Consider the following 26,736-nt stretch of genomic DNA (forward strand, 5'->3'; position numbering starts at 1 on the left):
CACCCACCTTGAACCCCTCTTTCTGGCAGACTCGAGTCACGTAAACTCTTAATTTGCCCAAGCTGCTTCATGTTCTGGTGCTGTGGCTCCCGCTGCACAGATGTCTTAATTCCTTAATGTCATAATGCATTCTCCTTTAGTTAAACAAGATTGCTATGAATATTAATTAAAGCTAGTGAACCATTTTGAGGCAGCTTAAATGAAAAGATGCATGTTACTGTTATAGGAAGGAATTGTACTAAGAGATTTGCCTTCTAACCACATTGTCTCTTTCTGCCCCTCTCAGCCCTTCTCTTAACAACCATCTCACTGAAGATCAAGTCCTAAAGATATGGCGTCAAAAAGAGCACTGGTGATTCTAGCCAAAGGGGCCGAGGAAATGGAAACTGTAATCCCCACGGATGTTATGAGGAGAGCTGGAGTGAGTATGCAGGCAATGAAAAGCCTTTTTTGTGAGTGCTCGGTCAAGGGAAAAGTCTTTGCCTCACGTTGGGGTCCATTGTTAGGAGTTCAAGATTGTTATATGAGGTTTACTTATGCCTTCTTGCTGATTATGAAATACTTGTGCCATGCCCCAGATACGCATGTGTGACAACTGACATCTGCGCAAAAGATGAACGTTTAAAGTACAAGCCTCATGTAGACTAGAGCGCATGCTTCAAGTAAAGCTTACGCTGTTGGAAAACAGACTGCTCCCATGCGTTGTAACAGGAGGTGCTTATTTTTTTGTAGCGGTCCCAACAGCTCAGTGTGTGACAGCTCATGACATCACATTCTTGAGCTACTTTTAAAATTCTGTCATTAACTAATTAGAATTGCGTCTGGTGGGCTTCCTTATGCTGTTTGTTACTTTTGCAGCGGTAGTGGTACACAGCATTATCATCTGCTCAGATATGAAAATAAGCTTTTAAATAAATTCACTGACTTTACATGTGTAGAAATGACTGAAATAAAAATTAACTTCTCTTAAAATTTATCATTCCATTAATGTATTCCCATTTTGGCTGCCATGAGAAGTACAAGCTTGTCCGCTTACTTAATGAATGTGAGCTGCGCCATGCGCACCTGTGATGTTATGACCTGTTGTCTAAAAGTCAAGAAAGAAACCTGAAGACACCATAAGTGTATATAAGAAGGGCTTTAGACTGCAAAGAGTTCATTGTCTGATCTACTTAGCCTGGCTGTCCTGGATTGTGCTGTTTTGTTTAAAATCTGTGGGATCAGATACTCTCTAACTGCCCTGTTTGAAAATTTGAGCTATGAGAGGTCTTTGTTAATCCTTAGGTGAATACCACTGTTTACCTTTTGTGTTTGGACTTAATCATTGTTTGGGGAAGCTTAAGTGTTGCCCTGTTCTTGCAGCTTGCAGTAGTTCTTCTCTCATTCTGCGTACTGCTGAAGAACTAGCGTATAAGAAAAATGCCCTAAATTCTTAAATTGTAACAATGCGTGTATTTTTCTGTTAGATCAAAGTGACCGTTGCAGGCCTGACAGGTAAAGAACCAGTGCAGTGCAGTCGAGATGTCTTCATTTGTCCTGATGCCAGTCTTGAAGATGCCAGAAAAGAGGTTGGTCATCACCCTGATGTGATACAAGGGCCGACATAGCCTCCCTCACAGTTTCAGAAGTGGATTTGGAAAGCTTATGCATTACCTTTAGAAATTTGCTGCCTGTTATGTTCGCTCTGTGTAGTTGTGAATCACAGACGTGCACAATCCCACCATGCTCCTCTTCAGCGTTGTCCTGCTTCATAGCATGCCAGGGCCATACAGATTTCTTAATTATACTCAGGTATTTGTTTTTGCCAAGCGCCAAACGAAGAGCCTTGTTTTGCATGTTAGTCGGCTCAACAGAATACCGTGATTTGGAACGACTGAAAAGTTCCACTGGGAAGCTGGACAATGTTATATTCAGACCTGTACAGTAAGGTTGGAGCAAAACCACTTTTCTGTGCAATGCAAGAGCTGCTGTTTGCTTGCTGAAGCTCTTAAGCGCACTAGGCTTAAAAGTAACACACTTTATTGATAATAGGCTCTTCCTGGGATAGGAAACAGTATTTTGTCCCATAATTGGAACTGTTTCTCTGATGAGAAAGTGTTGGTCAGAGGAAGGAAAGGTAGATCGCTTTGCTTCTCAGCTCAGCTGCAGCAGCCTTAAAACACTGTCGTGTATGCATCAGCCTGTGTTCAACAGAACAATTCTATCTTTTGTTCGTTTAGGGGCCTTATGATGTCGTGGTCCTGCCTGGTGGTAACCTTGGAGCTCAAAACTTGTCAGAGGTAAAGTTCTGGTATCTTAAAGATTTATGGACATCTTCATGAGTAGTGAGTGGTCTACACTCGCTTACTAATCCAGCAAGTTCTATTCAGCATACCAAAATTCTGAATGAATCCATGAACTAGTTGTTAGTTGTCTTAAGCCTTCTTGCGCATATATAGGTGGGGTAACTGGGTAGCTTTGTGGATTTGAGTTAAGCAGAATGAAAATGGAAGGGTGCTCTGTATTGTGGGAAAATCTCTGTTCATAATCATATGAAGATGAAACAGTTGCAAATGAAGATTTAATTCCATGAAATATAAAACAGGCCGAACCCACAGGACTCTGTTCCTATGCTCAAGAATTCTGTCTGTGGTGCAAAATTATTGTAGTAGCGGTATAAATACCTTGTGGAAAACAAGCAGACAAACGAGTTGATCTTTCAGATAGGATTTAGATGGTATCAAACAGTTTGTAAGCTCTGGAATACGAGACAAATATCTCTTATAAATCTTCATAAGAGCAATAAAGACTGTCTGGAGGTATCTCTCATGAATACTCTTTCCTATTTTGTCTCGTGAAGTTTTCAAACAACAACTTTCTGTGTCCATGGATTAACCAGCTTCTATGTGGGCCATGTAAATCCTTGCTGTTCCTTCTGATTTCCTTACTCTTTCCTTGTGGGGGAAGTGTTTATAGGTTTCCGTTTTTCTCCTTAGTGTTTTTGTTGCCCTCTGTCCTGAGGCAGGCTGGAGAGCTGTCAGCTCGTTTACTTTGTACAACTCGTTTATGACTTTGCAGTGGAAAATATTTCAGCCGTGCTTCAGATAATCAACCCTAAACAATGACTTTTGATATGATTTCTTCACACAGTCTCCTGTTGTGAAAGACATTTTGAAGGACCAGGAAAGCAGAAAAGGCCTGATTGCTGCTATTTGTGCAGGTGGGTTAACAAGACATCTTGTTTTGTGAAGCATTTGGATATTTTGAAGTGGCATGCAGACAGTTTCCTGTCCTGGAAATCTGTATTCCTATAGTTTGGTAGCAGGGATTTGGACTGTACGTGCACCCATCGGCATTTGAATATTTTGTAAACTGAATAGCAGAGGAATCTCTAAAATACTGTGAACGCTTATCCTGCAAGTTCTGCATGGTACTCAGTTCTTTCCAATCCGTTGTGTTACTGTCTTTAAAACAAAAAGTGAAAGGTAATGTGCTAGGATTTTTTACAAAATGTTTGCTTGTTCTGGTGAGCTTTCTGTGAGGACACAGTGCTGGCAGAATATCATTGCTATAAATTTATTTCACATCTCCTCTCCTGCCCTTTAGCTTCAGAAGGAAGGCTGTAAATATAGAATTACAGGCTTACCCTTCCTCATCTGAGAGGGAGCAAAAGATGGAATTACTCTGAGGAGAGAGTTGTCTGCTTGCATATTCTGCACAGCGAAGTGTCTGGTTCATTCCTTTGTAAGATTTGCATGTCAAAAAGCAAGCTGAACAATTGCCAGTGCTCCCAGCTGAACCGAGAAGCTGGCTCAGGTACCTGTAGCTGAGAACAACAGTGTTTTCCGTGTTGTTTTCTGTTATGTGGCTGGGGTTTTTTTTTTGCTTTCATTCTTCAGTTAGGTGATACGCATACAGAGTTGTGAGTGTTCTTGAACTTGGCAGTGGTCTTCTCTTTCTGTATTTCTTGCAGAACAATTGCAAATTCACGCTTGCCCAACAAAGGCCTTTGTTTGTAATTAGGAGGGTGCATTTATTTAGGTATAATACTGCCTAGAGCTGATTCCAGCTGAGCACAAAGAAGGTTATTTCCTGGACTATATGTGATATGAATCAAATATACAGAAATGAAACTCGCATTAGGCAAATCCTGCCTTCAGGTTTTTTTTGGAATTCCCGTAAGGATCTTCTGCGAAATGACCCAAGTCTTCTTGACACAAACTCCTTCCTCAATTCAGGCCAAGGAGGAAGTATGAAAAGGAAAGAGAAAGACTGTTAAAACAAAAAAACTTAGCGATTATCCCATGATCTGTCCAAAATGCTGCTTGGCGCACAATTCAACATGTAAAGCCTTGATGAAATGAAGTTTTATTTGTTAAATCTCTGAATTCAAGGCTTGACAAGGTCGTAAAATAATTGTACCTAGTTAACATTCAGATCGAAATGCAGTTTTAAATGAAATGCAGTTTTAAATAAAATGCATTATCTGGAAGTGAAATGACCACTGCTCTTGTCTCCTTCAAAGGCAGCATTTTTGTAGGAGAGCTGCATGAACTGGATGTTCCTTAAGCCTTCTCTTTTCTTCATCTGTTTCTCTGTACAGGGCGCTTTGTGTAATCGAATGGTAGAGATTATACAGCTCTGGGCTTTTTAGAGGCTTTTTGCCTCGAAGATAGGGCTGGCATTGGTGTTATAAAAAGTAGCCTGTCCACAGCGGGCTTTGGCTCCTTGAGGGCCTGGTGCCTGAACTGTGTTCTTAAAAGTGTTTGTGGCAGGTTAAGAGTTTGTCACTGGTGCCACTTTGTGTCCTTACAGGTCCTACTGCCCTTCTGGCACATGGGATAGGGTTTGGAAGCAAAGTCACGACACATCCTTTGGCCAAGGATAAAATGATGAATGGAGGTATGTAATGACTTTTAGAAGTTTCTCTAAACTCTTCTCGGATTTTTTTTTTTTTATTATTTTTTTAGCTGAACCCTTGACTTAAAGAAAGGAAAATAGGTTTTGTATCTTATTTTGTATCTCTGAATTTCTTTAATGCTTTTCTGAACATAATCAAAATTCAGCTGACTATGCTAAGATGGTATTTCTAGGTACGTTTAACTTGAAAATGCAGGGCTGTATTAACATTCGCGTTCTTGGGGAAAATACACTGCTGTTGTCATGCTAGGAGCATTTTTTCCCCTATCCTCTTGAGGCTGAGCAGCCTCTTGTCCTTGTGGTTCTTTGCCTCAGTGGTCCCAGTAGCACCTTTCTGCTCTCTCCTGAGTGATGCTTTGGCGCTGTGAGCAGCTGATGGGTCCACCCTTTGTCACACCTAAAGGAAGTGGTGGTGGGAGCGCTATTAAGAAGTCATTCCGTGAATATTAGCAAGTCTGAAGGTGAGCAGGAGATGGCAGGGTTCCTCCAGTTTCTTCTGTGTGCATTTGAAAAAAAAAAGAAAGTTATGAACAGCTACACAACAGCAGTCTGACTTCTGAAAGTAACCTCATGGGAACTGACAGGCGCAGCGAGCGCTTCTTGATGGGCTTGTCGAATCAGAGGTGCATTCCTATACCATCTGGATAAGCTGCCAGAGCTCCCTATGGGCCCTTTTCCTCCCTGAAACCTGCAGGCGGTGATGAGCTGCTTGGTTCCAGAGAGGCAGGGGCACAGAACCCGAGGCAGGCTGGGCCCACGCAAGTGGCTGAGGTGCCTTCTGTGGAGCACGGAGCGGCCGCTCCTCCAGTGGTGTAGCTCGCAGGGAGCGGGCGCAGTGCCCTGTGCTCTGCAGCAGCTGTGAGCACTGCGCTGGAGACTGACCCTCTTTCTGTTGTGTGTCCTCCCAAGCACACTACTCCTACTCCGAGAGCCGCGTGGAGAAAGATGGGAACATCCTCACCAGCCGTGGCCCTGGTACAAGCTTTGAATTTGGGTTGGCCATTGTTGAAACGCTGATGGGGAAAGAAGTGGCTGAACAGGTGAAGGCACCCCTAATACTGAAAGAGTGAAATTCTGGCGTGGGACGGGGAGTGAAACAACTTTAGATGGAGTTCTTGTCCTTTGTAGAATAACTGTAAGATGCATTGTTCTAAATTTGTTTGTAAGATGCATTGTTCTATTTGCTTGTGGGTGAAATTAGCAACTGTACTTACCTAAACTGTGTTACCTTAACCAACCAACGGTCTTTATTTCTGGAAAAAGATCCTGTTAGCAACAACACTTCATCACTAAAAAGCAACCAGCACCTAATAATCATAGTTAGCTCTCGGATGGCATTTAAAAATCACATGGGAAAATGTTTGCTGAGTAAATAAAAATGAAGCAACCTTGCTTGCGTGATGTTTCTTTCCGTGTTTTCTCCCAGCCCAGACCTATAGCTAGCAACGTACCGCTCAGCGCAACTTCTGTCTAGAGTCTCACACAGTTCGACTGGAACATGAGCTCAAATGAGAAGGTGGTCAAGCACTGGTACAACTTTCCTAGGGCAGTGGTCGTGGCCCCGAGCTCGGTGGTGTTCAGGAAGCGTTTGGACAGTGCTCTCAGATACATGGTTTGACTTTTACTTTGTCCTGCGCGGAGTCAGGAGTTGGACTTGATGATCCTCGTGGGTCTCTTCCAGCTCAGGATATTCTCCGATTCTGTGAAACAGACTATTAAGTAGTAACTTCAAGTTTGTTAAAACTAAAATATTTAGTTTCCTGTATACAAATAAGGCCAATAATTAGTGTTAATTCTAAGACAACATGGAACTGATTTAAAAGTGGGAATATTCTTACCCTGTCAAATATCCTGGAGTTCCTGTAGCTAGCAAGTTGTCGATGATACCGTTGGAATTTGTCTTCTACATTAAATTATTGCAGATTCATTTAGCTGGAAGTTTGGACTTAGCTTACCACCGGTAGCAGTGCTTGTTTCTGCTTACTATAAATTGAAACTTGCTACAAGCCTGTCTTAAGTGAGCGTATGTCAGTTTAGAGGAGCTGCTGGACAGGTCTCTGGAGGAAGAGGTGTAGCTGTATCCCAATGAGAATTAAGATTTTTGGGATCATTTTTTGTCTTTGCTACCTTTCTTTTACCAAACAAGTCTGCTGTTACGTGGCTCTGTCAGCAGTCTCACAAGATGGCATCTCCCTGGACTCTGAAGTTACCATAGCACCTGGAGACCTGATTCTGCATACATCTGAAGTGTGCAGTCTGAACTTTAGAAAATGACTGTATAAGTGCCTTTATGATTGCTTATTTTAATGAGAAACAAGCTCATTCTCAATTACTGCAGTTTGGTAATGAAATACCTACGTACTTTTGCAAATTTACAATTAAGAAATGTCTCTACATTGTTAGTATCTACTGGAAGAACTGCTTTAGCTCTATGCTCTGCCTCTAATTTGTTTAGGAAATCTTTTATATGTTTCTCTAGCTTTGAAATATGCTCAGGATATGCAAAAAGTTATAATCTAGGTAAGATTGGACATGTTTGTTCATTAAATCTGCACGTCTAACTGGTATTGCCATGCAAATGCAAACCAAATGATGGAAAGATGCTTTGTCCTAGAATCTGGAATAATCACTTGGTTTGTAAATGGGCATGATTCAGAATACAGGAAAATCTGTGCATTCCTGGGTCATAGTACTGCTTCATAGCATTAGAAGGAAAATATATCCATGCTTGTATTGTATTTAGGCTTCCAGAACTCTTCTAATATAAGGCATTAATGAAGCAGCCAGAAATTTGATTATACATTTTTATTTTCCATTCTAAGGCTGAGAGAGTTCAGTTTAAAGAAATGAGGTTCTCAATGTGTACCTTTGGACTTTCCTACTCCTACTAAAGGAGTAACAGGAAAAGCAATCAGTAAAATGAGCTTAAAGCCCATTAATGTGTCTGGTTCACTTGCAGATTCTTCCCCTGCGTTCAGCAAGAAAGGACTTGGTTAATGAAGTGTGGTAATGCTGCTTGCATCACAGTTTCCTTCATAAAGCTGACCCTGTTCTCAACCTTGTACATAGCAGATGTCCTGCAAACCTGAATTTACAGTTCTCTGTTTCTGCCAAGGTATCATTAACTTAGCCTTTAAGTTATGGGAGGTGTATGAGCTAAGATTGGGCTAATTTTCCTCTTAGGGCAAGTGTTAAGAAGGAATTTTTTGACGTGATTTTTACAAAAAAAAATGCCTTCCAATTGTGAAATGCTTTTTTCCTCTCTCCTTATCCACTTCATACATTGGTTTCCTAGCTGTTATATATCTCTTTTCCTAAAACCTCCCTTATCGGCTGCTGAAAGATGAGATGAGGTGCACTTCTGCTGTTTCATGTACTCTAGAAACTTCGTGCCCTTTTATTATTGGCAAGCTTTCATTTAGAGCCTGTGGTAATTGGATATTTGCTGCTGCCACAGAGCTTGGCTTTAATTGGAGAGTGCATCCGCTCTTCTCTAGCTAGCATTTACCATTTTATTCCGACAGTTGGAGGATTTGAGGGATTGTTTATTTGTTTTCCTGTGGAGAAGTAGTCAGTTAGCATCTGCTGTGTGCCTCCTATCCTCTCTGAAGAATAGCATGGAGGGGTTCTCTTGATTCTGATTGTTGCGTAGGCTTTAATGCATAATCGAGAGTGAGCTTTTTAATTGAATTGAGGAGTACGATATGACTTAGGAAAAAGCATGTACACAAGATGGCACAGATGCTGGTGCCAGCAGTGAATTTCCTTCAGAAGAAGGAAAAGAAGAAGCACATAAGTGAAGCAGCTCTGAGCCAGAACAAAGACCACATGGAGAGTGAGCAGTCTGGTTTTGCTGCAGTTCTTTGGCAAAGAAAAAGTTTCTTGCCAAAGAAAGTACACAGCACTGTAGTGGAAGCAGGCACAAATCCTAACCCAGGAATATGTCCCTCCAAGCAACAGAGAAAGGATGCTCTTCTAGACAGGGAAAGTCATTACTTTGAAAATAGGTGGAGACAAACACAACCATAACGGATGCAAAGCAGCCTGCACACTAGTACTTAACAGCTGTAAAAGTACACAAGGAAATGTGCTTCATCCAGTAATTACAAGCTTTGGACAGCATGCTAGCCGTTTTGAATATCCAAACTACTTGTTATGACCCGTAAGACCTAACTACAAGGTGTGAAACCCACTGGCTGTCACAGCAAAGAATGTCGACTTAATGAGATTAAGTTTGTTCTTTCAATGAAAAGATGCATTGTGATGAAGGAGATAAGCAGTGATCCCACAAGGATAAAAGACAGCTGTCTTCCAGCAGCCTGGATGACATGGGGCTTGGTTGGAAAGGTAGGCATGTAACAGAGAGGTAAGAAGGTGCAAACTGCAGAAGTCATCACAAGCACTGCATCTAAAAGCCCTGTTCACGTACTATACGTCCAGAATAAAGGATGCATTGCTCTTACAGGGAGATGGTATTTTGGTAGGATATGGGATACAGCGTTTGAAGAATAAGCAAGAAAACACTGAGTGAATGAATAGATTGTCACTCAAAATTTTAAATAACAGCTTAGCATGTTTAGAGTGTGGTCTTATATACGGTATAGCTGTGTGAAATGCAGTATGGAAAGAAAGCAGAATACATAAAATGAGGGCTGAGCCCAGTACAGACCTGCTGCCCTGATTAGGCATCTGAATGGCTTACTCTGCTAACATTTCCTGGCTCTCAGCTTTCATGGAGATTCTACAGTTCTTGCAGCATTGTCACACGGCAGGGAGCTAAAACATTTCTGGGAAGAACAGCAAAAAGGGCCAGACTGCCCTTGCTGGAACAACTGCTCTGGCCTTCAGCCTCAGGTCATCCAGCTCACGTTGGCAGCAGCTCGGAGCCACAGCCAGGGCCACAGCCAGAGCTGACCTGCGTTTCAGTAGGTTACTGAGTTCAGTAACACCTCTAAAGACCGCAACCGTCATCTCCTCATTGATGGTTATGGTAGAATTTCGTTTAGGATTCTCCATGTTTTCAATCTTGTGGATCTGCTGTTCTGCATGAAAGGAATCCCCTGAATGCAAATGGGCATTTCTACAGATGCTTCTCCAATCAAAACTGTGTCTGCTGTGCGCTGAACAGAGGATTTCTTCCACATTTAACTATATGGTTTGACTCCAACTATAGCCCCCGATCTGTAAAGATCTTTATTTTGTAGCAGAGTATAAAGCGTAATTTTGTGACTTTAATCCTTCCAGTCTAGTAGCAAATTGAATTTTCCTTCATTCTGCGTTCTCATTAGTTGTTGCAGACTTGGTGACGAGAGAAGTAATGCTGCTCTAAAGCGTCGTTGGACTTCCTCGCTGATAGCTGTCCAGTTCTGGGCAGGAAACACCCCAAGTTCCTTCTAACAGCTTGGGAACTGTTTTCAGGGGCTGAGCAGCAGCTGCGGGCACTGAGAGCCCCTCAGGGCCCTGACCGGCCTCACCTGCGCCCCGGTGCCCCCGCCCCAGCCCAGCAGCTCCATATAATTACGTTGTCAAGCTGTAGGGCTCATTTGGATCCAGTGCAGGGCTCGCTGTCCCTGAGGCTTTTACAACTGCTTCTGCCCAGTGGGTTCTTTCCCTGAGAAGATGCTTTGTGAGAAGTCAGCCTTTCTCCAGCAAAAGCAGCTCAGGCTGTTGTAATCCTGTGAGTAACAGAAGGTATCGGGGGGGTGTGCGCCGTAACCTCCTCCGCCCTGTGTTCGAGGCCTCGGCGCTGCCACGCGCCCGTTGCTGTGCAGGTGCTATGTCACGAGAGCACAATCCCAATTCAAGTTGCTTAAGCTCTAAGTGCAGGGGCATGTAACCAGGATGCAGGTGAAATCCTCTTGAATAACCCGTCAGCGTGATAGATGACAAATGAAGTCACTAAGTGCAACCTAGTATGGTTGGAGTCTCAGGTTTCCTCTGCACCTTGCTTCACAGCGGGTGAATAACAACGCAGGGATTGCAAGGCAGTGAGTAACCTCACAAATGCCCATTTGCTGTTTGCTTATGTCTCCCTCGCTCCTTGCCACACAGCAGTTGAACTCGACGTGGCATCGTGAGCCAATGTTGTCTTTGGTGTGAACGTCCCTGCAGCTGATAAGTTCCCCGAGAGCTTTATGTCTAAAGTCTGCTGAGGATGTAGGGCTGCTATGTGCTCCAGTTGCCTTCCAGAAGGACGCTTAGTAGTGCTTACCCTGCTCTTGAAGTTGTTTTGAGCGTAATAAACCCATTAACAGAGGTAAAATAAATACTTTAGCTAACGGGAACGTGGCTCTTTTTCACCTGGGTCCATGGTGGGCAGGAGATCTTTCTTCTGCGTCGAGCCTGATGATCCTGTGCTTGGTCCCGTCACTGTGTGAAGAGCATCTCTTAATCTCGATGGCTCCGTGTGCAGCATTGAGCATCTGTGTGCAGGTTCCGGGTGCTGATGTTGGGGTAATCTGGCATGGGTTTTGCCTGGTGTTTCATGGAAGTGTATTTGCAGTCTTCCGCGGCAGCTTTCACATGCCAACCGTTTGTGGATGATAGTTTTAATCTTCAGCAAGAACCTGTAGGTTTTAAACACAGAAGCATCTCTTCCTCTGAATCACTTTGTAAGGAAATGACTAGCAGTAATGGTTCCCATGTTTCAGTGGCGTGCTGCTTAAAATTTGGAATGCCTAACACCTTTTCCAAAATTAACCACAACTGGGATCAAGGTACACACCAATATATAAATAATATAGCAACAGTCTATGAGCAATTCCGGGTGTGGCTTCCATATGTGATTCAGAAAAAATAATGAGCTGTGTGGATGAAAATAGGCATTTGGGCAGGGATTATGCAAGGCTTGAATTACGCTGCAGGATGGGTGGGGGTCACACCTCTTTCAGCTTACAAATGCTAATCACAAGCTCAGCAGCCAGAAATCTCTGCAGTGCTATTTAACAAATATTAATAAGTATAATTAAACTTCGTGTGCTAGATTTTCAGTGCCAAGAAGCTATGAGAAGCAGAAAAGTTGCTTTATGTTTTCAGGTTTATATTAATAGAACCTGCTTTGGAAAGTAAGGTATCAAGAAAAGATTGGGCTACTTAGAAAAATAAAAATCAAAGTTTACTCTAGTAACACTCAACACACAAAATCAGTAGGTTGCCTAACTGCAGAGACCCTGCAAATGGATAAAATGATGCATTTTGTTACCTCCAGCTCAAATGTCCTTCTTGACAGTAATCTAGTGAGTTTATATAGAACATGCAGCTTGTAATACTATCAAAAGTGTTTATAAGGGCCACAGTCTGTAATCACGAGTAGGATTCCACCGTGACAGATCGGGTCATCATCTTCACCGTGAATTCCTGATAGGGCTGTTTGAATGCCATCAGCAACTGCTCCGTGCTGTAATAACTGCCCTGCAGAATTGGCGTCTTTGTCCTAGATTGGATGGATGCTTTCCCTGCTACTGCACCCGGACTGTTCAAAACCAAAACCCCCGGCTGCAGCAGGAGGAAATGCTGCTTTGGTGAGAGCTCTTCTGCGGTTTCAGTCCAGTGGCAATTGTTCCTATTGCGGTCAGGGAGTGAATGGAAAAACCAATAGGAACAACAATCAGTAATTTTAAATGACTGCAGAATTTAATTACGTTGTCAATCAGCATGCTTCCAAATAGCGTTTATTTTCTGTTTTATCTTTCATGGTGCAAGGGAAACTTGACCGTTGAGAGGTTTTTAAATGACCTCCAACTACAGCTGTGTGTTAGTTAGTTCCCGACATTGTTTAAGAGCCAGTTAGGGTGGAGGAGAAGTTAACCTAATGGGTTTTTCAAGTTACCGGGTACTAACACAGCCTCTCCTTTAAGGAAAAGGTATCTTGAGGCAAACACCCTATCTTTTAGTTACTGGCTAGGCTTGGCTTGCCCAGGTTGATTTGCTAGTCTCTAACTCGCCAAGTGGGAGGCGTTTCATTGACATCGGACCATCAAATCATTGTGGCAAGGGGCTTCCTCGTCAGAGGCGAGCGATCAGCCTTGCCCAGAAGAGCCCGAGCTCTAAATATTCAAACCTGGCTGTTGCAAAACCGTGTTGTGTCTTGACAAGTCTTATCATGTGTCAGGAGATGAGGAGAGAACTATCTTCTGGCCAGAACTTGCAAAGCTTCCCCACAGCTCTACAGCCTTAATTACTCACTTGGAAAACAGAATGCGATTTTTGGATCGTGCAAACTTTGTCCCTCAAAGCATGGGAATGTAGTGTCTAAGAATACCCATGCAAAGCTTCCACTTTCCTTTGTCAAGGACCCCCAGTGGCACTCGGAGAGAAGACTAGAGCAAAACTGGATGTCAGGTTAAAAGCCTTAAAACTTTTTTGGAATTTAAGGAAAGATTATGTATAACCATTCAAGACCACAGGTTTTGTAAGGTTTTTAAGCTTTTCAGCATTATAAACATGAAAATAGTTTGTACTCGGGAGCAGTTCTTATTCTGAAGGAGTAAAAAAATGTTTTGATGCTACGTTAGCAGAAAAGGTTTTAGCCCACTGACCAGGGAACGTCCACCGCTAACGGAAATGAAAATAAGCACTGGGAGCATCCTTCTTTTTCCCAGCCAAGAGTGGCTGTGCTGCTAATTTCAGAGTAAATGCTACTGAGGGCAGAACTGAGACTTGAGGGCTTTGGGACTTCCAAGTGCTTTCAGGAAAGGGGAAAGATGCAGTCTGTTCAAGCACTGGAATTTAGGCTAAAAAGAAGGGTTCCGCGTATCTGGAATGAAGTGGGACCCAGAAGCAAAAGCCAGGAGAGGTCTGCAGGGAGGTTGCTTGCTTTTAGATTGAGTTCTACTGGAATGACAGCTAGTGAGTCTGTGCTGAGCCCTGCCATTGACAAGGAATGAGCTGCAGCTTAGCGGTGTTGATCTGTTTGCTGCAGCAGTGATCCTGTAACTGAGAAGGAATGTTATTTTGGGGTTAAAGCCACACAGATTTAAGAAGGTGGCAAGTACTATTTGACTTTTTCCACCTTAGAAAAATTGAGGGGGTGGAGGGGAAGCAGAGCTTTCAGTAGGAAGAATATCACAGTCAACAGCCTTGCACCGGATTAGATAACTTGTTTATGTTTTGGAGGCCGATCTGCGTGGGTTCTTAGCAGTGTTATGGCACAGCAGGTTTTTACGCACTTACATAAATGAAGCTTAGCAATCTCCCCAGCTAGAAGAGCCAATTAATTAGGCATTACTGTAAAACTACATGTGATGTTTTTCCATCAAGTATAATTCCAAGGATGGTAATGTGCTTTATTCTAAAATAGGCTAATTCACAGAAAATGCCAGGATTTTGGGGTGCCAGGTCAAGGCAAGAATTTGTCTGTGTACACAGCTCAAAGGTGCGTGATGCTTCCAGTCTTCAGTAACCTTATCCATGTCTCGCATACTGCAGTTAAACACACTTGCTTTGTGATGAACGTTTGCAATTTTTCTCAAGAAGAAAAAAACCCAAAACAAAACAGTTATACTGTGCTTAGGCTTTTTTGATCCTCAGAATGGGAGTAGCTCCTTTTCAGTGACCCTTAGTGCTCAACTTAGTTCTTTTTTTAATAGGTGATAAATTGAAGATGGAGACACTACTGCCCTCTCTTTCCTGTACGATGGCACCTAACATACTCTGGGTGACGCTAGAAATAACAGTTATCAATAATGATTGGCTGAATAACAACCAATGTTTTATTGCCAGCACAAAACTATAGACACCGTGCTACCGGGTAGTAATGAGGAACTAAAATTAACAGTGTGCAATCCAAGTTATTGAACACTTCTGTAGAAATCTGTTAAATTAAATGCAAGCTGAATTCAGTGTTTGTTGCATATGTAACATTATTCACTTTGAACTTGACAGCAAATACAGAACTCAAATGCACAAGCGCATACGCTACTCAAAAAAGCAAAACCCAAATGTATCATAAATATTTTATAACTTTATTAAACTCAAGACATGACAATATTCAAAATACAAAGTGAATTATTTTTTTATTCAATACTGTACACAATGCAGAAATATCAGTGCATTTCTATAGCATGTATTTCACCTTCATTTAGTTTGTACTAAAACAAATAAAAAGTAAGCTTTAAAATAGCTCAAATATCTTATTCAGCAGTTTAAACTGTAAACAGCTTGTTTATTTGTTAGGAGGAACACATTCAGTTTCTGTACCTCCACTAATGAGCACCCTTTCTCTTGTGCTTATCTGTGAGAGGATAAATGTAATCAAAATGAGCATAAGAAACTGCTAATACACAAATGTGGCACCTCAGTGAACTTCAGTGAATCGCTGAGGCAGAATGAGGAAAAATTAAACAGCAAGAAGCAGCATCTTAAGCAGCGAGAGATGGGACTGACACTGTTCATAAGTGGAATAATGTTTCTTCTCTTACACTCCTCCTCTAAAATACTGAATAGAAACCAAAGCACAAGACCAGCTTGTGCTGTGTTTCTGTATTTAATACAGTCAGAACTTCAGACTCTAGGTGAACGTGTAGTTGTCACTGACTTCTTAATAGCAACCGTATAGCTGCTTGTATCCTCTGCCACTTTCAGGACACTTTCACATGTTTCTAGGATCCAGCAGGAAATGAGCAGCTTAGCAATAGCTGGCCCAAGTCTCTCCTAGGGAAAACTGCAAAATTGAGCCAAGTATGTCTAGGAACTGAAAGAATCCACAAAACCTAACTCATTTTAGAAGTCTATTAGAGTCCAATTAAGTTGTAATATAGATTCATCTTTCAAAATGTGCTTTCAATTTGCTTGCCAAGTCTTGAAGTGGATATCAGATCTTGCAGTTACCTTCTTACCAGGTTGGCACATCCTAGCCAAAGATGCTGGAGTCTGTTCTCGGCAGAGTTACTGTGTGAAAGAAATTTTGGAAATGCCTGATACAAAAAACATACTGCATTAACTGCTCTGTCAGCTTTACAAGTGCCTCATAAGCAAAGCTAGATTTTTTTTGTTGCTTTTTTGATAACATGACTACCAAAAATGTTCTTCTAGGTAGCATGTAACTGGCCAACTGTGACTACTATCCCTCCATATGTTTGGAAACCTTTGCAGGTTTCTAAGCTATATATACTAAGACCAAAAAACAGTCTTAAGAAACATATCAGAGATATGCAGCATAAGAGGACTTTACCATTCACCTTCCAGTTCTTGGAGGACAAACTGGTCCTACTTCATTATCTGAGAACCTTAAGAACTTTGTAACATGATAAAGTTCAGCTCTATTCTGAGCAACTGAGCTGAGAGTTCTCCCAGAGATTATGGGGAAACCACGTAAGACAGGTGTTTTCGTTTCAGATGACCAGCTATGTCCATTCTAGGTTTTGAGTCTAGTTTTGTTGGGGCTGAAGCAGCTGAGCAGTCATCAGACCAAGACTGAACCTCTGTTTTAGAGCTACTTTCTTCTGCTTCTCTGAAGAATTTCTCATACTTGTCCAAATATGGAGGCCTTTCAGGCAGCAGATAGTAGTGTGTTGAACTGGCCTTCTTACCATTTTCAATAATCGGAAGAATGCAAGGGACCCTGTTGGAAGATCCTTCGCTGTTTTGTCTTTGTAGAGCTTTGCTGCTGACATACTTAGGATCAGGTGCAAAACTCTGTGTGGGGGGCATAACCCCATTGAGGTATGATGGCAGACTTTTGGGACTTGGCGTACGAGAATTGCTACGTGACAAAGGTTCTCTTGGGGGCACTTTTGGAGGCCTGTCTTCATCACTGTATGCGCTCGAAGCAACTTCTGCTGACCACCTTCTGTAATCTGGTTTGAGAGCCCTTGGAGGTATGGGAACTCTTGGTGGAATCTCTGGTTTATCTTCATCAGAATTTGGAGAAGACCTGTTTAAGTGTCCAGATAGTCTTACTACTGGTTTATTAAGAGATCCAGCTGGCCCGGAATGGGACCTTCGCAAACGTCGATGCAGCTGCTGTGGAGGAGGATAAATACTGGATATGTATCCATTTAGGCTTTGTGTAGGGTTGGCATCTTCTGGTTTTGGTCCTGTTGGAGTATCAAAGTATGCGTAGTTAATTTGTCCACAGCCCCTAAAGCTCCGCCGGCTTGGAGCGCTGGATTTAAAAGGATGAAGTTCATAATCTTCTAACAAAAAGTCAGTATCTGAGCTAGTCAGGAATTCCACCTCTTTGTCAACCTCATCTGAAGTAAAGTCTTCAGAAATCGGCAGAGGGGGTAGTGGCCTGGAGCTACGGTCACTGGAAGATGCAGGCAGAAATTGAATTGGCCCGTTTTTTATTGACATGTGAGGAGACGTTTCTTCAGAAACACAGCCCATGGTTAATGACAGTTTACTAAAGCCAGGAACGAGATGGTCTTCATATCTTGGAATCGGCTGTTCATTTTTGGGACTTAGAGGAGGTGGACTGGATTTCTGAGATGGGACTTGGATGCAATTTTCAGCAAAGCTGTGGTCATTCATGGAAGCATGGTTGGAAGAGTGCCCTAAAAAGGTGAGAAAGCCTTAAACATTTTTATAAGTAACACTCTAGCACGTGACTTTGCCACTGCATGTTTAACTGTTTAATTCCTTCGAATGCAGCAATAAATAATGTCTGCTTAACGACTCCAGTAGCAAAACATAGCTATTAATAGATCTTTTCTGGCTGAGAATTTACAAGTTTAATTAAGGGAGCTGATTACCTTATTGTTTTAGGCCACTGCTCCAGTTAAATGAGGTAGTTCTTGAAACCCCAAACACAAGCAACAGAACTGAGCTACTGCTACAAAGATCTCAGCAGATGACTATGATAGAACAAGATATTTTACTAAACAGCTTTTCTGCCAGAAGTATAATGGCAACTCAGAGGTTTCTAAGTACAACGAAAAGGTTGTTTGGTTTTTTTTTTAACTTGATTGCGTTATTTATGTTTTTTTTAAGTGGGACTTTAGTAGTATTTCCTGGACATGTTAGTATTCGTCACCAGAGGGCAGCCTACTATGCAGAATGAGAAAGCATTCCCATTCTCAGTGAAGACTTGAGGGGCTTTTTTTTAAGCAAGACAAATCCATTACACTACTTAAATACTTGTGTGGTCTTTATACTTACCAATGGATGGTAAATGTTGCTCTGTTGATGGATTCAAATTATACGCCACTGCTATGGGGTCCACATTAAAGAAAGTACTAAAAAAGAAAAAAGACCCTTTGCTGTAAATAAACCGTAGGTTGGTACTGCTACCAGTATTTTTAATGTTCATCTCGTATATTTGGATGCAATAGATCAAATTTTACCCTCACTCACTTTTCAAATCCATTGTGGCTACCCCAGCAGGTTTTCAGACTCCCCATGCCTTGACTAGTGTGAAGAAATCCAGTTTTTAATGAGACTCTCATCTCCTGAGCAGCAACTCCTGCAGTTGACATTGTGCGCTGCTCTCTGGTGATGTCTCAGGACCCTAGAAATTCACAGTCCTTACCAGGTTTCCCGAAGTTTTCATTCCCTTCAAAGAGAGGACATAAATATCAGAAATGCAAACCTGATGAGTTCATCTCTCATCTGAAATTTCATACTTCAAGGAACTAAATCACTCTTTAGAAAGCCTGTCCTAATACTCCGCCAGGGGAGGTTCAGGTTGGATATCAGAAAAAAATTCTTCACAGTAAGAGTCATTGGGCACTGGAACAGCTGCCCAGGGAGGTGGTTGAGTCGCCTTCCCTGGAGGTGTTTAAGGAACGGGTGGATGAAGTCCTGAGGGACATGGTTTAGGGAGTGCTAGGAATGGTTGGACTCGATGATCCAATGGGTCCTTTCCAACCTTGTGATTCTGTGAACAAGAAAACTTTGCCAAACTTGTTATTTTGTGTTTGACTGAAAAACTAAAGTACAAAGCAGGCAAGTGCTCTCACAGAATTAAACTGTATAGGAGAAAGAAAAATATGTTCTGCAGGTATATGGCAACTGTGCAGCAACAACTTCAGTTCTTGTACATAAGCTGCCAGTTATTCAGGCAAAATAAGTTTTCCAGAACAACCTATCTAACTTTCTAGTAGGCAACTATCTTCAGTTGTCTTCTTGCTAATGACTTCATGGTTTCTAGTGTAGCCAAATGTAAGAGCCGAGTCTGGTTTAAAGTATTACCTTCAATAGCCTAGCAAACGGTCTTTGCTCCAATAAACAAATTACTGACTACTTAAATCAGAATTCCAAAACTTCTTTTATATAAAGCGGTTGCTATTATTAACAAACTTAACCATTAAGATACTTTAAACCAGCCTCAAATCTTGTAGCTATTTCAAACAAATTGGAAATCTAGTGATTTGAAATAATCTCAGCTTAAACTGTCCTGCTATCTTTGGATTTATTTTGAATGTGTGAACAATGCTTTACCTGGCCCATTTACAACAGAAAAAATGTGTTGGCAATTGCTTTATATTGAATAAGTAATTATAGTCTAAGGAACAAGGTGACTCACAGGGCTTTGGTTAGGAAATTCAGAATGGATTATCGCAGGGGAAGGGGGTTGGACAGTATAAAAGTAGTCAATGTTCTAAAGGCAGGAGAAATTAAGTCCAAGACTATAAGCGAAGATGTTCTCTGGGTCTGTGCTTTGTCTACACAAATACCCTAAATTCAGCAAGTACAATATGGCCTTACATGACAAAACAAAAAAAAAGAAATATTAAACCAACCCACCCAAAACAGTTCAATTTGTATATCTCTTGAGAATCAAGAATATGACCAGTTTCTTAACACAAACTTCCTTCCTTCTCCTGCTACCCTGAAAGAACAAAATCCACCTAAAGAAAAGTCAGTCAACAACTGAGGGCTGGCTACATCAGTGCGGTCTACATGTCAAGAAAACCCCTTCACAGGACGGTACTGCAAGAAAATGGGGGAGAGAAACAAGTAATAGCTTATGCTTATGGTAAATCTGTTAAAAAATAGACATTCTATGTAGATATGTGCATTCTTCCTTTTCCTCTAAAAGGAAAGGCGCATTATACTTATTTGACATGTGAGAGATGGGCAGACTCCTAAGCAGGACTGTAAACCAGGTGCCTCAGGACTAACTTGCAATCCAACACCACTATTTGCCTTTTATAAACAATCATTTGAGCAAGAAGAACTCTGCTGTGCTTTTCCAAATTTCAGTTGGGTGTGCTATGTGAAAAATAGCTTCTGACTGGATGTGTGTTTATGATGTGCATGACCTGATCGTGTTCTCTTTAAGAGCGTGATGGTTTTCTTGATCATGATTACCAGTGATCACTCTTGTGTCAACAGAAGTTGGATATTTTATTCACTACTAGATACCCAGTGCATTTTATCCAGGCATTTCAGAACTCCTCTAAACAGGAGATCGTTAGCTTTAACAGAAGTGAAGAAAGGCGAAGCCAGTGTTCGGTCTGCTGCGGCAGAGCACTAAAGTCAGTCTTACTTCGACCCTCCTGATTTTGGTAAAGGGTATGTTTCTCCTTTTCAAACAATCTCCTTAAAAGCTAGTTTAACCCTGGAAATTTTTGCATTACACAGTCAAGTTGGACCCTTCCCAGTAATGGGAATTGCAGATTTCCATAGTACAGTTAAATATAAACATACAGCCACAGGAAGCAATAAGGTATTAGCAAGTGAGTTCAAAATCTCTAGCAGTCCTGTAACAACAGTTCTTCCTTCCAGTTCTCTAAGTGCAAATGGAACTATTCCCTATGGGGGAGCAGAAGAGTGGAGAAATCCATTTGCCGAAAAGACTTAAGCAGGGCAGTACAAGTATAGCACCAATTCTAAAGTTACTTCCTATCATGTTAACACAAATTCGCAAATAAAACATCCATCACATCAGCTCATGCTGTACTGCGCTGTGATTTTTTTTTGATGCCTCCTATCCTACTGGCAATGAATCTGCAAAAGGAAGGATGGAGAATGTATTAGTGAACTAAAGGCTAGTGCCTACAAAGGAGCCTATGCTTCTATTTCAGTGTTTCTTGAAGTCAAATGCAAGTCACAATTTGAAGAATCACTGATACAGAACACTGATTAGTCAGCAAATGATAGTACTCCACCTCAGCATGCATACAAGATCCAACAAGACCATGAGCGAGACATTGATTATGATTTAAAAAAATGAGACAGGAAGGGGGGGTGGCATTGTTGTAGTTTGAGTGCACATGTAATGTGCTTGCTATGATAACATACAGCCCTTGCAGGGCTTGTTAAGAAGCCCAGCCTCCATCAGATCCCACGCCAAAACCACTGCCAGTAATTACTGTGTCAGCTTTCTGAATGCTGTCTAAATCTCAGTGCTCAAGACTGGTGGTTGCACAATTGCCTCTCTGAAATCCCTCTGGAATGCTAAGCTCAACTTTTGCAACAGACTTAAATATTTACATACTCTAGGAAAAGGTAATTTTCACTTGTTTCAATCAACTCTTTATTTTTTTTTAAAATAAAAACACAGACAAATTTTGCAGCTGTAAAACTTGCTTGCTTCTAACAGTAACCTCTTTGTGAATTCACAGAAGGTGACTTGCCTTGACATTTCCGTGGGGAGTTGTGAATGGACAGTTATGAAACAGTCTTCCATGCCTTAAGTGAGAAGCATCAAGAGAGGTAAGGCGTGCTCTTTCACCAAGTCACCCAGTTACTTTTTCAGTGGTGTCTAGAGAGTTGGTGTTTATATTTTAAAACATGCATAAGCTTGCTTGAAGAAACAATATCTTAAGAGGGAGCCATGAGGATGTGTAATTGAGGAGTACAAACTCTGTATTTTATACAGTGTGTTCTTACTAAAGCTGAGCAGTGTATATTTAATGAGGTTACTGTTTCCTAGAAATTGGATTTAAAATAAAATTTACTAAAGTCAGTCATGAAGATATAAACACTGTTTCCACTGTAACGCTTGATCCAATCCTGCCTCCTCAAAGACTTAAGGATCTAAACTTAATCATGAGTAAAATCAAACTATATTAGCTAAAGAAAGCAGGCATTCTGCAGTAATGAAGCATTCTGGATCTCACTCTTGTTTCTGGTCACTTTGCTCGTCTGCCCCTCGCTACGTATAGATTATGCCACTTGGATCAAAGCATTTTGAGCGCTTTCGAAGATGTTCTGGTTTCAGTGTTATCCAAAAACTGAGTTAGTTCACGCTAAAACTATGATTAGTAACTCATACAGGTCAGACACAAGCCAAGGTGATGCAAAGGTCTGTGGGTGCGTTAGGAAGCTGTCAACCCCATCCACCATAAGGCAAGGTAACTGCAAAGGAGACACTTTTTAATCATTCATGCCTGCTCACATTAACAAATATGAATTATTCTAAATATCAGAGGTGAGATTGATCTCTCTATTTTTTTTTATAAGGCCAAATGTAAGTTCAGACTTGAACTGATGATGAATAACAGGATAGTAGCTGAAAATGGTCAGATGTATCCATGAACAGTAGGATATCTAGATATTGAGGAATGTATATGGGAAAACGTGAGACAAAGCTGAGTTACATAAAACATCCCCAATATACATTTTTCATAGGATACATAGCACCACTTGTGCTATAGCAACAGTAATCCTCTAGTTGGAAACTAAGAAGCTTTTGCATTTATTCTACTTTAAGGTCTATCAGTGATCACAGAATCTTGTTACTCTGTTCCATGCTCTCAAAGCCCCAGTGCAACCAAGTATTTGAGGCGAGTCAGGTTCATAATAAAGAAAGCCTTTCTGGTATGCGCAGTAGACCAAAGCATGCTCTAGAATGTTTCACTTAATGAGTATGGAGTACAGCAATTTGCTCTACACATTTGTGAGTGCCTGCACCAACTCTGAACAGATATCATACAGGGAACACTCTTGACAAGCACTTATATACTGCTTGTGAGAAATGCGGGGGGAAAAGGAAGAAACACACCCCCCCCCCCCAAGCCCTATTTACCACTTTTAGGAGTGGAAGAAACGTGGCTACCTTAAATCCACAACCTATTTTTGCTCACCTTGCCACCACATATCTTTAACAAATCTCAGAAGCAATTCACAGGAGGAGGGGCACATTTTTGCACTACAAGTCATCTGCTCCAGCTCGCCGTTCCTTATTTGACAACGTGATGTAATTTCCTTTTTTTCCCTTTGACTTTCTATTTAACGTAAGTACCTGTATTTCAGACTTCTAAAGGGACTTTAAGAAGATTAGTTTAAATCTATTCATTTAATAAGAAGTAGACCTTGTTTTCTATCTAACCCAATCAGTCAGATACAGGCCTCAGATTTTTTTTTTCATTCATATATTCTTTACAGTTATATAAATGAGGCATATTCTTAACTTGAGAGATTTTTCTATGAATTGTCTTAACCAGAAATGGACTATTCTATAGCAGAAAATTTAAGACTATAATCACTTAGTGAATATGGCTAAAAATGCTGCTCAAACCATAAGAGCTTGCAAATAAAATTAGTTCTACCGGTATACCCCGGATGAGGATGCGTGTAAATTTAAAAGGACACATTAACAAAGCAGCAGATGACAATGTATTTAGATGATAATAGTAAGCTATTTGGGAATATAATCAAAATGCTGCAGGTCGTCAAGGAGTTTAAGTTCAGTTAAAATGTGGGCTACCATTTCACGGTCCTACACAGCAACTGGGTGGAACCTGTAAATTGCCAGTAGAAAACTATTAATTAAATAGCAAGACAATTGCCTTGCCTCTGCTTGTCAGATTTCAGATGCATGCTTAGTAGGGTACTTCACCCTCCTGGAAATTTCAATGTGAATATAGCCAGTTTACATTCAGGAAGTAGAAATTCCTTCATAGCTGACTCAGAGTCATAACCAGAGCGTTGGACATGCGATAAGTTTTAATTCGGTTTTCCACTATAGAGCAGTGGAACTGTTTTCCTCTGAAAGAATTCCGGTGTTGCAGAGGATGGCAAAGGGCTCCACCGCAAATGTCCATCTCCTCAAAGGACTGAGGTTTAGGTAAACATTAAAAATGGTCCTATATAGGGAAATTGTGAAGGAAAGAATCATAGAATAGTTTGGGTTGGAAGGGACCTTAAAGATCATCCAGTTCCAACCCCACTGCGATGGGCAGGGATATCCCACTGGATCAGGCTGCCCAAGGCCCATCCAACCTGGCCTTTCAAGAAAAATAGATCTGAGAGTGAAGTGGGTGAATTGAGCGGCTGGGCTTCTAGTTTTTATTTTTTTTTTTGAGTCTGACCAGCTTGCAAAATGGCCTCAAACTCCCACAGGGAAAGGTCAGGCTGGACATCAGGAAAAAATCCTTCACAGAAAGGGTCATCGGGCACTGGAACAGCTGCCCAGGGAGGTGGTGGAGTCGCCATCCCTGGAGGGGTTTAAAAGACGGGTAGATGAGGTGCTCTGGGACATGGTTTAGTGGCAGATGGGAATGGTTGGACTCGATGATCCAAGAGGTCTTTTCCAACCTGGCGATTCTATGGAATGCCCTTCCCCGCGCGCCTGGATTCACGGCTCCCCAGGCTGACCAGAGGGACCTTCCCCACCCGCTCGATCCCTGCTGCTCTCTTTAAAGCAAACACAACGAGGCTTTTGCTAACGGGGACAGCGGGGCCCTCGCTCGCTGCGGGCTCGGCGCCGCCTCCAGCTTCCAACACCTCGGTTTTACAATACCGAGGGCAAGCGCGAACCGGGCCGTTAATGCACCGAGAGACGCTTATTCCAAAGGGAGCCACCCTAAAGCAGGGGCCGAGGCGCGGGCTCCGCTCGGGCCAGCGGCAAAGCGCCCGCAGCGCCGACCCCGGGCCCCGCAGACAACAACCCCCACGCCTCCCCTCGCCCCTCAGTGGGGCGAACCGCGCTCCCGCCGTCCCCGCCGCCATGGCAACGCGCGGCGCGGGGCCGCCACTCACCCCCAGCGCGTCGCGCAGCTCCGCATGTCCCCGCGCGGCCGCCACACGCATGCGCCCAGGCGGCCCCGGCACTGCCGCCCCGCGCGCGCGCGCCGCCTGCCTTATCCTCGGGGGCGGGACCTGCTCTGGTCCCGCCCACCAAGGCCCACCCCCGCCTGCCCCGCCCGCTGAGGCTGCCTGCGCGCTGAGGGGGCGGTGGCTGTGGCGGGCGCTGGGTGGAGAGGTGCAGACTAGTGCGGGTTGGAAGGGACCTTAAAGCCCATCCAGATCCAACCCCCTGCCATGGGCAGGGACACCTCCCGCTGGCTCAGGCTGCCCAAGGCCCATCCAACCTGGCCTTGAACCCCTCCAGGGATGGGGCAGCCACAGCTTCCCTGGGCAACCTGGGCCAGGGCCTCACCACTCTCATGGTGAAGAAATTCTTCCTAATGTCCAGTCTAAATCTGCCCCTCTCCAGTTTATACCCATTGCCCTCAGTCCTATCCCCACAAGCCTTTATGAACAGCCCCTCTCCAGCTTTCCTGTAGCCCCTTCAGGTACTGGAAGGTCGCTCTAAGGTCTCCTCTGAGCCTTCTCTTCTCCAGGCTGAACAACCCCAACTCTCTCAGCCTGTCCTCGTACAGGAGGTGCTCCAGCCCTTGGATCATCCTTGTGGCCTCCTCTGGACCCGTTCCAAGAGCTCCATCTCCTTCTTATGTTGAGGATTCCAGAACTGGACACAATACTCCAGGTGAGGTCTCCCAAGGGAGGAACAGAGGGGCAGAATCCCCTCCCTCCCTGCTGGCCACACTGCTTTGGATGCAGCCCAGGACACGGTTGGTTTCTGGGCTGTGAGCACATGTTGCCAGCTCATGTCGAGCTTCTCATCTCCCAGCACCCCAAGTCCTTTTCTGCAGGGCTGCTCCAAATCACACCATCTCCCATCATGTACTATCACTAAAAGCCTTTATGAACAGCCCCTCTCCAGCTTTCCTGTAGCCCCTTCAGGTACTGGAAAGTCACTATAAGGTCCCCTTGGAGCTTTCTCTTCTCCAGGCTGAACAATCCCAACTCTCTCAGCCTGTCCTCAAGTGGGAGGTGCTCCAGCCCTTGGATCATCCTTGTAGCCTCCTCTGGACCCATTCCAACAGCTCCATCCCCTTCTTACGTTGAGGATTCCAGCATCTCGAGTCATCATCTGTGTGAGGGTGATGGCAGACCCAGGGGTGTGTTTTGCGCGTGGACAGCGTGTGCGATGGTGAGGCACCATGGCTGGAGTAGGGGCTCTTGGGAGCCGCGCTGAGCAGACAGGTTCATGGGCGCTTGCAAGCGATCACGTTTATTGCAGCACTAACCCTGTGAACCTGGTTGGTGATCATTTTGCTGTGCAGTGTGCTCAGTTCTTTGTTGGACAATTAACATCACTGTGGGACTCCCCAGCTCCCAGCACTAAGAGCTGCTGACAACAGGATTAACAAAATGTGTCTGCTGTACGCTTCAGGCGGGAATAGTTATGATATTGCCAAGAAGGAAGAATGCTCGGTTTCACTGCATGACGTGAAGCTCGATATGAGCTAGCAACGTGTGCTTGCAGCCCAGAAGGCCAACAGTATCCTGCGCTGCATCAAAAGCAGCGTGGCCAGCAGGGCGAGGGAAGAGATGCTGCCCTTCTCTTCCTCTCTTGTGAGACCTCATCTGGAGTATTGTGTCCAGTTCTGGAATCGTCAGTGTAAGGAGGAGATGGAGCTGTTGGAACAGGTCCAGAGGAGGCTACAAAGGTGATCGGAGGGCTGGAGCACCTTCCATACGAGGACAGGCTGAGAGAGTTGGGGTTGTTCAGCCTGGAGAAGAGAAGGCTCCGAGGAGACCTTGTGTTGACCTTCCAGTACCTGAAGGGTACTACAAGAAAGCTGGGGAAGGGAATGTATTGCAGGTGTAACATGAATTATGTTAAGTTTTTAAGTTGTCCTGGTGGCATATATGTATTGA

The 26,736-nt window shown here is 43.1% G+C and overlaps 3 protein-coding genes across 3 annotated transcripts in view; 2 read left to right on the top strand and 1 right to left on the bottom strand.

Annotated features, from left to right (window-relative positions):
- Window positions 1–261: 261 nt before the first annotated feature.
- On the top strand, window positions 262–6,291 carry PARK7 (Parkinsonism associated deglycase). Its single transcript, XM_009562335.2, has 6 exons — window positions 262–421; window positions 1,467–1,568; window positions 2,220–2,279; window positions 3,130–3,199; window positions 4,795–4,881; window positions 5,809–6,291. The coding sequence occupies exons 1-6, from the start codon at window positions 332–334 to the stop codon at window positions 5,967–5,969; spliced, it is 570 nt and encodes a 189-aa protein (XP_009560630.1). The 5' UTR covers window positions 262–331; the 3' UTR covers window positions 5,970–6,291.
- An 8,549-nt stretch (window positions 6,292–14,840) lies between these two features.
- Window positions 14,841–24,905, bottom strand: ERRFI1 (ERBB receptor feedback inhibitor 1). The gene is made up of 4 exons (XM_054085737.1): window positions 24,769–24,905; window positions 18,193–18,391; window positions 17,998–18,074; window positions 14,841–17,393 (listed from the first exon to the last, which is right to left on the bottom strand). Exons 2-4 carry the CDS (start codon window positions 18,312–18,314, stop codon window positions 16,195–16,197), a joined length of 1,398 nt encoding a protein of 465 aa, XP_053941712.1. The 5' UTR covers window positions 18,315–18,391; window positions 24,769–24,905; the 3' UTR covers window positions 14,841–16,194.
- The window catches only part of SLC45A1 (solute carrier family 45 member 1), a 68,347-nt gene continuing 60,039 nt past the window's right edge, over window positions 18,429–26,736 (top strand). The window contains exons 1-2 of the mRNA XM_054085717.1: window positions 18,429–21,291; window positions 21,408–21,498. The gene's annotated coding sequence lies outside the window, so the exon portion shown is untranslated. The remainder of the gene's footprint in view (window positions 21,292–21,407; window positions 21,499–26,736) is intronic.

Source organism: Cuculus canorus, chromosome 21 (assembly GCF_017976375.1).
Source record: "Cuculus canorus isolate bCucCan1 chromosome 21, bCucCan1.pri, whole genome shotgun sequence".
Lineage (NCBI taxonomy): Eukaryota > Metazoa > Chordata > Aves > Cuculiformes > Cuculidae > Cuculus > Cuculus canorus.

Excerpts from the sequence above, each read along its gene's own strand:
- ERRFI1 (XM_054085737.1), bottom strand. The coding sequence starts at position 18,314 with ATGTCAACTGCAGGAGTTGCTGCTCAGGAGATGAGAGTCTCATTAAAA. Across the intron at positions 18,075-18,192 it reads AGCCACAATGGATTTGAAAA|TACTTTCTTTAATGTGGACC; the intron begins GTGAGTGAGGGT and ends TTTCTTTTTTAG. Across the intron at positions 17,394-17,997 it reads GCAACATTTACCATCCATTG|GGCACTCTTCCAACCATGCT; the intron begins GTAAGTATAAAG and ends TCACCTTTTTAG.
- PARK7 (XM_009562335.2), top strand. The coding sequence starts at position 332 with ATGGCGTCAAAAAGAGCACTGGTGATTCTAGCCAAAGGGGCCGAGGAA. Across the intron at positions 3,200-4,794 it reads GATTGCTGCTATTTGTGCAG|GTCCTACTGCCCTTCTGGCA; the intron begins GTGGGTTAACAA and ends GTGTCCTTACAG. Across the intron at positions 4,882-5,808 it reads GGATAAAATGATGAATGGAG|CACACTACTCCTACTCCGAG; the intron begins GTATGTAATGAC and ends TGTCCTCCCAAG.